Source organism: Mesoplodon bidens (genome assembly GCF_964165515.1).
Source record: "Mesoplodon bidens genome assembly, chromosome: 2".
In the NCBI taxonomy this organism is placed as follows: domain Eukaryota; kingdom Metazoa; phylum Chordata; class Mammalia; order Artiodactyla; family Ziphiidae; genus Mesoplodon; species Mesoplodon bidens.
Window position 1 is genome coordinate 89,945,077 of NC_138177.1, and position 14,025 is coordinate 89,959,101.

Genomic DNA, 14,025 nt, shown 5'->3' on the forward strand with positions numbered 1-14,025 from the left:
AGTTATCCAAGAATCTCCCTGATAACAAGAGCTTATTTGAAGGATTTGGGAATAGGCATACTGTTCCCCATCCTTCCACTTTACCAAGAGTTTAGAGACCCACCCACCATGCCCCAAAGCTAACTGTGCTAAGACCTTGGTCTTCTGCCACTTGCTTGTGCACCTGTCATGAGGATATGGCATTGCTGTCCTACTCCCCAACAAAGCTCTGCCAAGCCAACTCTGAGGTGTAGGACAGGGCTAGTGACAGTACTGGAGCTGACTAGTAGAGACCCAGAGGGAGGCTTAGGAAAGGCATTTGTCTAGGTTTGGACCCCCTAGGTTCCGCTTACCGAGGATGTTAGGTTTAAAACCAGTGGAAAGGGGGACTTCCCTGGCGGTCCAGTGGTCAAGACTCCGTGCTCCCAGTGCAGGGGGTGTGGGTTCAATCCCTAGTGGGGGGAACTAAGATTCCTCATGTGGCACAGCACAGCCAAAAAAAAAAGATAAAACCAGTGGAAAGGAAGTGTTGGGAGCTACAGGCTCTGAAGAAAGCATGTAAGAAGACTGTCCTCAAAGGGTTGGGTTCCCTGAAATCTTCTGAGGGCAAGTCTGTGGTGGGAGCTGACTGCTTCCATGTCCATGAAGGCAATGCCAAAGTGTATTGCTTGCTAAGTTTCAAAACAGTGATGGGTGTTCCTGAGGCTGCAGGGGGCCCAGGCCTAGGGGAGGAGGGCCACTGAGCTAATACTTTAAGGAGGTCGTCAGTGTAATTGGAAGGATGGCCTTGAAATTCTGACCTCTCCAAATTTCCTCAGGAATTTTCACTATTAGTCTTATCGTTAGATTACAGACATCTTCCTTTAAAATGCTCAGGCTACCTGATAAGTATAACAAATTAGCATAATAGAATGACAGAGCTTATGACTGAGGGACAGTAAAAACTTCAGTGTGGTTAGAGTATAAGGATGTGCAGTTAGGGTTAGTGTGTATGCCATATTACTAAATCTGTTGGAGATGCAGTTTCCTCACCATTATGGTGGGGCTAGTACATGCCTCTAGGCCTGTTCTGAGAACCAGGTGAGCAATGTTATGAAAGAACTTAGTCCAGGCTTGACACATAGAAATGCCAAATTAATGTGAGCTTCCTACTTTCCTTCTTAAGAGTTTAGATTTGATCCTATAAGCAGGGGTGATATTTAAAATATTTAACCACCAGTACAACCCAGGTACCACCCAGTCAAAACAAATTTGGGTCACAACTAACCAGCTGAGGGAATTCTTTTTAGGGGATTAAGTGCCCTCAACTAGAGTGAAGGAAAGCACGGAAGCGGGAAAATCCAGCTGCTCTGGGAAATGGTGGGTCCTTGATGTCCTCTAGGGTTTTATCCACATCTAGTCCATAATAATCCATGTCATACCCAAATAAGCTAATTTTACCTGTCTTTGAAGGCACATTGTTATGTGGCTGGCCCCAGTGCCACCCAAGGGAAAATTGAACTGGAACGGAATGGAACTGACATTCCAAGTGTTTTATGTGTTCTCCTTTTAGATCCTCACCCAATCTTGGGAGGTAAGGCATCATCAGGTGTGTTTTATTATTGTGGAAACTGAGCTTTGATTGATGGCTGATTCTTCAGCAGGTGGTGAGAGGCTTCTAGCATAGGTCCCTATTGCTCCCAAGTATGCTCTTTTCTCTGTCACTCTGGGCTTCCAGAATCCTCCTCTTCAGTTTAAGCTTCAAGGACATTTACCACTTCTCACTCACCCATCCAGCCATCCAACCTATGTTCAAGAAAAACAGCTGAAAGGTATGTTTTTATTTCACAAAAAAGTGTGACATGCGATACCCATCCCCTAACAATCTACAAACTCCTGGAATACAGAGTAAAAAGGAAATCCAACCTGTCTTGATGAGACAAAAACTTGATTTCACAAAGCTGAAAAATCCATTACAAAGTCTCTGTTGTATAAATATAGTCAGTCTTATCTTTTTTTTTTTTTTTTTTTCTGTACGAGGGCCTCTCACTGTTGTGGCCTCTCCCGTTGCGGAGCACAGGCTCTGGACACGCAGTCTCCGGACACGCAGGCTCAGCGGCCATGGCTCACGGGCCCAGCCGCGCGGCAGCATGTGGGATCTTCCCGGGCTGGGGCTCGACCCCGTGTCCCCTGCATCGGCAGACGGACTTTCAACCACTGCGCCACCAGGGAAGCCCCTCAGTCTTATCTTTAATGTAGCGTGAGACCAAAAAAAAAAAAAAGTTTTGTTGACATAAGAAATCACTGTCCTTGAATACACCACAATCTGCATTTGTACTCCCAGCCAAATACAGGTGACACCTACATGATGAGAGTCACACGTGTGTTCTCGGACTCTAAATAACCAAATGGGATTTAAGTATTTTGTCTCCTGAGCCCACACTCTCTCCTCCAATAGCTTCTGCAAAATGCTATAGCCTTAGTTTGCTAAAAGCTTTTCCCATATAAAATAACATGTGTCTGTTTTAAACTTGATTGTGGTAATGGGTGTACAATTCTGTGAGTATACTAAAATTTATTGAATTGTACATTTTAAATGAATGACTTGTATGGTATTTGAATTACACTTCAATAGAGCTATTAAAAAATATCTAACATGTGTCTAAGTTGCTAGGGGAGCAACAGGTGACCCCGATAGCATAACTCAGGAGTTCCTGGCAGGATGCAGGGAAGATCTGCAGACGTCCGTACACTAAGGGGTGTAGAAAGGAGATCCTTAAAATATTATGACTAAGTCAATAGAGTTTGAGTTTGCTCTAGGGGCACTCAGATTCATGATGTCAGAATAAAGAATTCAATGGGGTATGTACTTTTTCTGAGTGATTCTAGAATAGTCTATGAATCTTCCATGGCCTTTGTCACAAAAGAAATTTATTTGGTGGAAAGGCAGTTGCCCGGGGTATTGCTGAGGCTACAGAAAACTTCAGGCTGGAGCTTGGAAGCTGGCTATCTGCATCCACTGGGAGAAATTCCAGCATGGCCACAGGTTCTGAGAGCCTGTGTCCCACAAGAGGAGGGAGAATTTAGATACCAAAGAAAAGCTTCTAGATTTGTTGAACCAAAGGGACTGCCTGTCTTCAGTGATGCTGTTGTTGGCCAGAAGTCACAGCAGGGTTCCAATTCTCACTGACCCTTTTTTTTTTTTTTGCGGTATGCGGGCCTCTCACTGCTGTGGCCTCTCCCGTTGCGGAGCACAGGCTCCAGACATGCAGGCCCAGCGGCCATGGCTCACGGCCCCAGCCGTTTCACGGCATGTGGGATCTTCCCAGACTGGGGCATGAACCCGCGTCCCCTGCATCGGCAGGCAGACCCTCAACCACTGTGCCACCAGGGAAGCCCCTCACTGACCCTTCTATAAGACCATTGCCAAGGCAGCAGTGGCCAATCACATCAGCAAACCATCATGTGGCAGACAAACCACTTACAAGTGCCGTCTCCATTCTTTACCTACCATCTGGTCACCAATGGTCACTTGAGAAAGGAGACAGGCACAAACCATGGGCAACAGGGCCCTTGAACAAGGATGGTCATTCTAGCCTGACAGTGAGGGAAGGAGAATAGCCATTAGTAGAAAGAAAAAGAGAATTTAAACTCTTGCTCTGGTTTTACCATTTCTAGTTACTTAAAGTTCATCAGTTATACTTGTTGTGAAAGTGGAGAAAAGGGGCACAGAGGACATTCACTTTACTCACCTTTCAAAACAGATGCTGCCAGAAGGTGGGGCTGGAAGTCTTTTTAGTTTTTCAGCACACAAAGGAAATGAGAACAGGAAGAAGGGAAGGACAGGGGCATGAAAGTGCAAGGGTTCCCAGTTTGGTGAACACCTTGTCCAACTCCCCTAGTGTTTCCTCCTTGAAGACTGATCTGGATCTACTTACTGCTGGGGCATGGGCTACAAGTCCATGCCTTTCTTGGCCAGCCTTGAGGTTGTTTATTCTGCGGCTGAGCAGATGAATTAAGTTTAGAAGCAGACATCATGGCCCCCTCAGGTCCATCCCATTGTGGGCTGGCTCTCTAGTAAGGCCCCATTAAAATCTTGACTTCCTTGTGTTCTTTCAAAATATGACACACCTGTTCCCTAATATGGCCCAAGCCTCTAGGAATGGGGCACTCAAGGATGAGGAATTTTCCTCACTGGCAATGTTTGTCATTTCTGGGTAGAAGCAAATAGAGAATAAATCTAGAACATCTGGGATTGGGGCTTACCTGGTTCCCTTTAGTGTCATAGGGAGATGGTGGGAGGTAAAAAAAAAAAAAGGCAGGGGGATGGGGGGAGAATAGATCCATCAGGGCTTTCCCCATTTTCTCAATGAACTTTTTCCTTTGGCTCCAGTGAGAATAGTTATAGCTTACTCAAGAAAAGGGAATGAAATACCCAGTTTAGAAAACAAAATAAAACCTTCCTTGGGCTTCCCTGGTGGCGCAGTGGTTGAGAGTCCGCCTGCCGATGCAGGGGACGCAGGTTCGTGCCCTGGTCCAGGAGGATCCCACATGCCACGGAGCGGCTGGGCCCGTGAGCCATGGCTGCTGAGCCTGCACGTCCGGAGCCTGTGCTCCACAACGGGAGAGGCCACAACAGTGAGAGGCCCGCGTAACACAAAAAAACAAAACCTTCCTTTATTGCCTCTTTGTGCTTATCAAGCCCTTTCTTACCCAGGGCTTACTCATCTGGCCCTCAGCCTATCCACTATACCAGTTTGTGTTGGTTATCCAGGAGAGATGAATCCAGGCAACCATGAAGATGGTTCATCAGGGGATGCCAGTACCCTCCTCACCCAGCCTCTCTCCTAAAGAGATCATGAGCTGAGGGCATATGATCAGGGAGACTCCCAGCTGCTTGTGCCCTTAAGTAAGAGGACAGGGGAAGGAGTTTCTATACTTAAAAAGAGAGAAATACTTTTGTTCCAGACCTATAAGAAATATGAGCAGATGAAGCTATGGCTCCATTGGCTGGTCCATTTTGGGAAACAAGATGCAAGCGAGGGAGTAATATATAAACAAAGCGTGGGTATATTTGGCAAGTTTGAGGCAAGCAGAAAGGAGGGTTTGGGTACTCTATAAAAAAAACAAAGATCTGAAATTCAGACTTCTTCTGATAAGGCCACAACGAAGAGATTTCCAGCAGTGGGTGTTGCAGGAAACTGGTACCCACGTTGCCACAGGCTTGCAAGGTGATGTGCCCAGGTGAGGTGGCAGGTGAGGCAGGGCAGCGCCCCTCACATGCCCACGTCTGGGCCTCCTGAGGATGTCTTCAGTGGCACCAAGTCAAATCCATCAGGAGTCCTCTGAAAGAGAGATGGTGACAGGAGCTGGCTGCTGCATGTGGGCACGTTTGGGGAACAAAGGAGAGAAATGGAAAATAGGTGACAGAAGGAACCCTCATGAAATTCCTGCTTTCAGTGGCTTTGTGGAAACATGGACCTAAGATACCCTCTATTCTTCTTGCTCCCTTCAGCCAGTCAGAGGGTAAGAAATATCTTTAAAACCCCTTGCTCTGTACCTGTGTTGAATTCTAGAAGTTCCAGAAAGACTCAAGCGTCCCAGGATAAATTGTTCTCCCATTGGTGAAAAAAAAAAAAAATTCAAGGTCTAAGGAGGCCAAGGGAATCACCCTGGAAGATCAGCACAAAGGGAATGAGACTCGGCCAAGTAAACACCTCCCCACCTTCCTTTCCTCGCCATCCCTCCCCACCCTGTTTGGATGAACTGGTTCAGGGCAGCAGTGAGCTGTGGGCACTGGCAGAGTGGGGCTGCAGAGGGCAGTGGCCCTGGAAGAGTTGCTTGAATAGTCTCTGCTTGCCCCAGGCCCAGGCCCAGACATCCGTGGGACAGCACCCTCCAATGGCCAAAGGAGAGCCGCACTTCTATCGGAAGTTGCTCCTAGAGATCACCTATTCCCCTCCCTCCAAAAAAATAAAAAAGAAAAAAAAAAAGGGCAGGGGGGAGGGGGTCATGAATTTTACAACATGGGTGGTTCAATACTTCTGGAAGTTAAAAGGCCCAAACAGTCCATCCACTGGAGTGCATGTCGGGAGAGAAGGAGCCTAGTCAATAGCAGCCTTGGGCCCCAGGGGAAAGAGTATTGGTGTGGAAATAGAGAAGGCAGAAGCCAGGGTTCACAGGGTGGGGGGATAGAATAGTATGGAGGATGGGGAGCAGAGTAGTGGTCCCTGAACAGTGTGGGGTCATTCAGTATCCTAGGACTGGTATCTTCTCCAGCCCTCCAGGCTGACCTCAGTGCACTGGCCAGGCTCCCTACCTTGGTGGTGAATGATATGATCGTCCCAAAGAGTGACTGCCTGCTGGTAAAGATGAGGTCATCCTCCACATCCTCGCCTTCCATGATGGCACAGCTGTCGGCGGCTGGCAGGTCACAGTCCTTGAGGGTAGCATTCATCACCAGTTTGGAGTATTTGTACTCTAGCCTATGAAACAAGGGGATGGGAAAGACAAGACACCAAAATGTGGAATACAAGGGAAAGAGGGAGAAAGGCTGGGCTGCAGAGAGATATTCCCATACCATGGGTAATGGAACTGAAGCATAGCAAAATGGTGTTGGGCTGGGCATACAGCTAAGGAATCGGACTCCCAAGTCAGGGATCTTTTTCCTCAAGTATAGGTGTTTCTGTGATCGCAAAGCTTAATAGAAATAATGGAATTGTAAAGTCATTATTTTTATCATTAATAATAACAAATTAAGAATTCTCTTTGCTTTCCTTTTGAGAATCTAACAGTCCTTCACAGACTGCCGTGTGATACCATCCCCGTTTAGGAGTCAGGATAACCAAGGCATACACTGGATAAGTGGCTCAACACGTCTCTGGCCAGAGTCACAGGGACTGTGGCCAATGCCAGAGAATAGCCCCATGAATTTATACTCTCAGATATTCTCTTCCCAGCTCAATGATCCAATCCTGGCCATCCCCAAACTGCAATACCCCATCATGTACTTTTGATTCTTTTTCCAAAAGTAACAGGTCAAGACGGTGAGCAGGATAGCAGTGCAGGTGCCTGCAGAGATGCCCACTTTCAGCCAGAAGTCTATTGTTTTGCAGATGGTGACTCTCTGCTCAGGCAGGGAGATGCCATTCAAGCACAGCTTTGGTTCTCGCCACACATACGTAGTCTTCTATCGGGGAGAAAAACAAGGAACTCAGATATCACATTCCCTTGTCTCCTGGGAAGTCCCCAAGCAGAGACACCTACCTGGATCCCGGCCACGCAGCTGCTGACGATAGCGTGGTAGTCAGCGGCCAAGCAGAGTGGGCAAGCGGCCTCGCTCTCCCACAGGAAGTGGAAGTTACAGCCGTCACAGGTCCCATCGGAACATGTGCTGGCAGGGCAGAAAGGAGACATGAGCGCGCACTCGCAAGGCTGCTGGGAAGACCTGGCTGGAGTCCTGTCATCTCATAACCTGCCGGATCTGTCCTCTCCTTGCCAAACTGGTAGCTCCATCAGGATCCTTCCAACTAGTCCTTAACCCAGGTTTTGCTCTCCGATTTCCCGGATGATAAGAGGCCTTTCCGGCCTTCACCAGGGCTCCCACCCTCTGCCCGTTTGTTTCTGCTGACATCCGATGAGAACTAATGTAAGCTGTCTGAGCTCTAGCATGGCTGCCCAACTAACCCCTCAGAAGCTCCTGTCCAACCCATGGACATGTGACATTTTGCAAAAGTCACATGCAGCTTCCTGCAGAGGGTGGAGGTGGGGGGCAGGGTTCAGGAATGAACTTCAGGTCACTGCTATCCACAGTGTACTTTACTGTAACGTTTGCAACAAGAAGAGTAATCTTACATTTTGACACCACTGCTGGGTCAAAATGTGCTGCTTGGCTCCCCATCTCCCTGATCAGTTGTTGTCTAGGAGCAGCATTTCCCAAACCATCTTCCTCAAGACTGGTACCCCTCAAGATGTTCGTGTTATGTGAAAAAAAGGAAGGTTGGTGGGGGAAGGGTACTGTAATCAAATTAGTTCAGGAGTCCTCAATTTAGGGCCCTCAGCTATTAAACTCAGAATAGGGTCTTCCAGTTGTAGAGAGATTCCTAGGATTCCCTAGCCTTTACTAATCCAAATGATAATAGGAAGTAACCACATCTGGGGAAGACATCTGGGGAAGTCCTCACGTCTCATTATCTCATTTAATTCTTATAACTGCCCCCTGAGGGAATTTATTACTATCCCCATTTTACAAAGAAGGAAGAAGAGGCCTAGAGAAGATAAGAACTGTATCCATAACAGAGCTGTTAAGTGGAGGAGGGGAATTGAATCTGGCTCTCAGCCCCAGCAGTTTGTCACTTTGCAAGGCAGCTGTTCCCATAATGGTCTGGGAGTGTGAGGGTAGCTTTGACTCTTCCTTCTGCTCCATTCTTGACATCTAAAGACTGAGGGTTTGGAGCCATGACTGTGTCCCCAAGAACCCATTAATGGATCTCACATGGTTTTCTCTTTTGCTCTTTTGCAGTACTCTTGTTTGGTCCTTGGGACGTTATGAGGCCAAGGGAGGGAGACTTTGTTACATCCCTTTACCTTGGCAGCGACAGACTTCCAGGACCACGTTTCAGCAGATTGCATCTGACGCGGATGGTGGTTGATCTCCCAGAACTGCAGGACTGGGTCACATCATTGGACCTGCAGAGAAAGCAGCCCCCATGGGGGAACGAGTCACTCATCTGTGTCATTGGAGAGCCACTAAGTAAAGTCAACATGGAACAGTTCCCTCACTGGGGAAGTCTGGACTTGGGCTGTGGCCTGACACACAGGAGAGTGTTGGGGTCAGGGAGATCCGGTCAAGGGCAAGTGCACTGGTCTAGGAAAGGCTAGCAGATGCACAACACTGGAGCCTCCCTTAGGCAGGAAGGGTAGTCCGCCACAGGTCATCCAGTATTCCTCCCTGCCACCAGGGGCAGACCTGCCCCAGGAATACCCAAGAAGCTAGGATGGGGAAATCCCAGCTTTCAGTGCTCATTGCTGGGCAGGTCTGCTAGACCTTGGAAGTGGTCTGGCTTGATAAGTAGTAGGTGGCTAGAGAGGGAGATACACCACAGAGATTGCGGAGGAGCCCTGGGTTTCACTTGCATTAGCCTGGCCTCTCATTTTCACCTATAAAAGAAGATCACGTCCGGTATTCCCAAGGGCTCCGGGTGGAAAAGTTCAGCTGGGGAGGTGATTCCGTCCAGAGTCATATCTGTTGTCACCCCTGCCAAATTAGAGCTCCTAATTAGTCCTCACTAGTAGCATTTAGCTGGCAACCACTTCTATTCTTTCAATACCTGTCCACATCCCACCTTCCTTCATCTCATCACATCCTTGAGTGGCTCATGAAAGGGTGAACCAAAGGTCTGTCAGTGGCCCCAGGGGCATTTCGTACCCCAGGATGGAATAGGAAACAGAGGTCAGGAGGTTGGGCCCCTCACCTGGGGCCTTTTACCTCAGAGCCTGGTAGGCTCACTCTCTCTTACAGACACGCTCAGACAGGCGAGAGCAACTGTGTTACTCACCGATAAGCCGATCTGCGAGGCTAACAGGCTGCGAGGACACTCCGGCCTTGTAGCCTGTCACCTCCGGGGGAATGATGACCGCCTGGCACACGTAGGCTGTGATGGATTTGGAGAAACCTGACTCACCCTCAGGAGTCCGGAGGTCAGTGACATTGTCGGTGCACACGGACATTTTCTTACCCTGGGCAGGGGGATGTAGGGAGGAAGTGGGAAGAAATGAGTGATCACAGAATAACTCCCAAAAGGGAACAGGGAACAGTTTTTCCGTGTCTAAAATTTCAACCTTCTAAGAGTGTGTTGCAGTGGAATGATTCATTCCAGTTCTAATTACAAGACAGATTTTAAAAGATAAAAAAGTTAAGAATAAGGCCTAGGTGTCCTAGTTTCCGGAACTCTGGCTCAGGGATCCCCAGTCTTTTGTTTCCTTGGAGTCACCTGGGAGCCCTATATAAGCAGCATTGTGAAGGTGGCAACTGATTTGGAGATCTAATCTACCAGCCCACCAGTTAAGGGCCTTCCTTATCCTAGTCAGTTTTCTAGGCAGATACTGAAATGTGTAACTAATCCCATGAAATTTATCTGGACCTCTGGCCTGCTTCCCATTCCCTTTCTGTGTCTTCCTTGGAGCTGTGATTCTACCATACTTACTGTGGAAGCACCTTCCAGAGCGTCCTGGGGGTTAAAACAGACCCCATAACCAGCCCTCTCCCTGCCTTGAGGTAGGACATCTTAGGATCTACTGGACCCTATTCCATTTAAAAATATTTATCAACAGAAGAAAGATTGCTTCTCCTCCAGTCTTTAACAACCCATACGGTATAGAATAGAACTCTGGAAGATGGAGGGAATTGAAACTCCTTCCTCGAGGTTTTGTAATAGAAGAGATATTGAGATACTGTTCCTTTAAAAATTCTCCAAATTTGGGCTTCCCTGGTGGCGCAGTGGTTGAGAATCTGCCTGCCAGTGCAGGGGACACGGGTTCAAGCCCTGGTCTGGGAAGATCCCACATGCCTTGGAGCAACTGGGCCCGTGAGCCACAGCTACTGAGCCTGCACGTCTGGAGCCTGTGCTCCGCAACGAGAGGCCGCGACAGTGAGAGGCCCGCGCACCGCAATGAAGAGTGGCTCCCGCTCGCCGCAACTAGAGAAAGCCCTTGCACAGAAATGAAGACCCAACACAGCCAAAAAATAAATAAATAAATCTTCAAATTTATGGAATATGAATATATAACATGTTTGCTAATATAAGATCATTTGTTCAATATTTTAAATTTAAGTGGACCAAGCATTTAGAATGTAGGATTTTCAATATGATAAATTTTATTACAAATAGAGCTAAGTTGCTAAATCTGGTATCTCAGTTTATTTTCAAGATTGTAAGAAATAGGTAAAGAACATGAGAACAGAAAGGAACCTTTAGATTATATAAGAATAAGGGAGCAAAGAAAAGAAAACTCACAGACTCTCCAAATTCCCATCTTCTCTCTCCTAACTCACTGACTGAAACTTTTGCTGCATGGGGCTTGTTTTAATCAGTCTCAATTCCTGAGTTATCACTGTCACTTCTGAGGCTTTAACTTCTTCAAAGACATCTTAAAAACAAGATTGAGACATCTGTCTCTAATCTTTCACAGATTAGTTTATTTCTTGGCATGTTCTCTCTATAAACACAAATCAACTTTTTTGCTGGTTCAGAAGATGGGTAGAAGCTGTGTGGTATAAAGGCCTAACCTCCACACGCAGTCACAGCCTAAATGCTCAAGACGTGTTTTATTTTGCAACATTTGAAATTAACTTTCCAACCGCTAATCTTGGCTTGTTTGTAATTTAGTCAAGTGCAGTGGTGGTGTGATTACCCTTTACATTTCTGCCTTTGAATTTTGCATCCAAAATATTTGCAGCAGTCTGAAATGCTGATGGTAACATGTACTGTCAGCAAAGATACATGTAGATGAAATAAAGAGTAATTTATTTTATTCAGCCTCTAGAAAATGAAAGGCAAGTGTCATGATTACTGAAGACTGCTTTTATAAGGAGAAAAAGTCTTTCTCCTGCATAGTTTTTTTTTAATTGAAGTATAGTTGATGTATGTGCATAGTTTTTTTGTTTTTGTTTTTTTTTTTGCGGTACGCGGGCCTCTCACTGCCGTGGCCTCTCCCGTTGCGGAGCACAGGCTCCGGACGTGCAGGTTCAGCGGCCATGGCTCACGGGCCCAGCCGCTCTGCGGCATGTGGGATCTTCCCGAACCGGGGCACGAACCTGTGTCCCCTGCATCGGCAGGCGGACTCTCAACCACTGCGCCACCAGGGAAGCCCTGTGCATAGTTTTTATATAATCATTTTGAGAGAATAAAGGTCAGGGAGGAGTAAACGTACACCTTATTTTATTTTATTTTAATTAAAAATTTTTTTTTAATTTTTTCGGCTGCACCACACGGCTTGTGGGATTTCAGTTCCCCAGCCAGGGATGGAACCTGGGCCCTGGCAGTGAAAGCACGGAGTCCTAACCACTGGACCGCCAGGGAATTCCCTACACCTTATTTTAAACACGTTTGTTTTCCTAAATGTTTATAATCCAGATGATTTGATTTTAGAGGAGAAGGTCCTCAGGGAGACTATTAATCATTAAAAAACCTTTGAATCTCCCCAGTCCTCTGCGATCTGAACCTCCCGTGTCCTCTGGCCTCTGATCCGCTGGCACCCCCTTTCCGTTCTCACATGGTCAGTACCTGCACAGCTTACCTGGTTTCCACAGAGACTGAGGGTAAAGTGGTGGAAATATTTCAGCCCTTTGGAAGTGAAGCTTGGCCCTCCAGCCAGAGAGACGGTGTTTTCCAAAGCCAAGAAGTTGTAGTCAAAAGTCCTGGTTGGAGTGCTGACTGAGAAGGTACAGTCATTGTAGCACAGGGAGTGGATCTGAGGGGAAAGGGGTACGTCAGGCCGGCTGCGCAGGCAGGGCCTCGAGGAGGCCCCACGGAGAGTGGCAGGCGCTCTCCCCAGCCTGGCCCAGCCCACGCAGGGTGAGAGAAGAGGATGTATGGATTAGGGGTGGGCATTAAAAGATGCAAAACAAGGGCTAGTGTGGTTTATGTACATCTTGCCATTCAATTATTAGCACATATATGATGTACAAACCCAAACCTCTTATTTTTCAGTAGGTACTTGAGTCAGATTCTGTAGCCTTGTTCCTATGCCTAGATTATAAAACTCTCTCAAGACACAAGATAGCCCTTCTTACTTTCAAGCAAAAGACAACAAGGTGCTAACTGGAAGAAGGGTGTCCAAGATGGCAGAAGAGAAGCTACAAGCCTGGTCCCCCTCCCCCATTTAAAACTCACTGAACCCCAGATTACTTTTCCCAGGCTCTCTGTAGGAAACTGAGCCATAAACCCCTTTCTTGCTCATTTTAAGGTCTCCAGGCAGCAGCAGCCTTACACAACTGTCAATCCCTCCCACAGCAGCAGAGGGAGCCCTGAGGGAGGAATTTTGTGGCAAAAGTCCAGGGTGCCCCAGAGAGGTTGCCAGGGGTCTGCAGAATTGATGCACTTATTGCACAGCTAAACTGAGCAGCATCTGCAGACTGTGTAAACAATGTCTTACAAATGTGTGTCCATGTGGTTGTGATTAGTAAAATTCAAGTTCACTTAAAAGCATTAATGAATAACTAAGAGCTTTTGGTCATAGTATTTTCTTAGATTCAGGAAGTGCATGGGGGAAACAGCACTGCTGCTCCACTTTAGAAGAAACCCCTGGGAAAGGAGACAGCAATATGCCAATTAACCATATGTCCCAGCAAAGGTGGGTTACCCTCCCCACAAAGAGGAGGCAAATTCCCATGATAACAGGCTGGACTGAAGTAGGCTGAATTTGAGCCACAAGTCCCACTACTCCTTCCCTTCAGGTCTCTGCACAGATGTCAAATAACCCTCTGGACCAGATGGTCACAGATCTCCCTTACCCATCCCCTGAAGATGAGACTCACTCATGACTGAGGCCCAGACCCTGAAAACCAACCACTACAGCTAGGAACTCTCCATCTATGGTCATAGCCTGGATGGGTGTCCTCTAGGACGCCAACCTGGGAGTATACTAGGGGGAGTCCTTGGGTATCAGCCCCTCAAGAACCCCACCCAGGACCCGGCACCCTCTGAGGTGGCCCATTCAGAGGGCCAAGGTTAGGATGCACGGCCAACTGCTGGCACCTTGTTGCTCTTGGTCCCTGGACCGCAGGTCATGCAGGCCTGGGCGCCATAAGGCTGGTGGGCTTTCAGGATTGTGTTAGGGGGGCAGGAGTGGCAGGTTCCTGAATCCCGATCAATATAGTAGCCAGCAGGACAAGAGGTGCAGGAGGAGCCTATGTCAGAGGTTTCCAGGGCACAAGGACGGCAGTAGGAAGCCACGCCATCCATGGCATTGGTGACATTGATGGAGTAGATCTTGGCGATGTCATTGGTGTACTTTCTTCCCTGGAAACAGAGACAAGAGTGGGCCAAGTCCTGAGCAGTAGCAATT

General features: G+C 47.5%; 1 protein-coding gene across 1 annotated transcript in view; it reads right to left on the bottom strand.

Moving 5' to 3' along the window:
* Positions 1 to 3,363: 3,363 nt before the first annotated feature.
* The window catches only part of ELAPOR1 (endosome-lysosome associated apoptosis and autophagy regulator 1), a 35,293-nt gene continuing 24,631 nt past the window's right edge, over positions 3,364 to 14,025 (bottom strand). The window contains exons 13-21 of the mRNA XM_081255300.1: positions 13,716 to 13,979; positions 12,256 to 12,429; positions 9,516 to 9,696; positions 9,118 to 9,214; positions 8,545 to 8,646; positions 7,225 to 7,351; positions 6,969 to 7,147; positions 6,278 to 6,443; positions 3,364 to 5,303 (exon numbers count right to left, since the gene is read on the bottom strand). Coding sequence (XP_081111426.1) covers positions 5,235 to 5,303; positions 6,278 to 6,443; positions 6,969 to 7,147; positions 7,225 to 7,351; positions 8,545 to 8,646; positions 9,118 to 9,214; positions 9,516 to 9,696; positions 12,256 to 12,429; positions 13,716 to 13,979 — 1,359 coding nt within the window. The 3' untranslated portion in view covers positions 3,364 to 5,234. The remainder of the gene's footprint in view (positions 5,304 to 6,277; positions 6,444 to 6,968; positions 7,148 to 7,224; positions 7,352 to 8,544; positions 8,647 to 9,117; positions 9,215 to 9,515; positions 9,697 to 12,255; positions 12,430 to 13,715; positions 13,980 to 14,025) is intronic.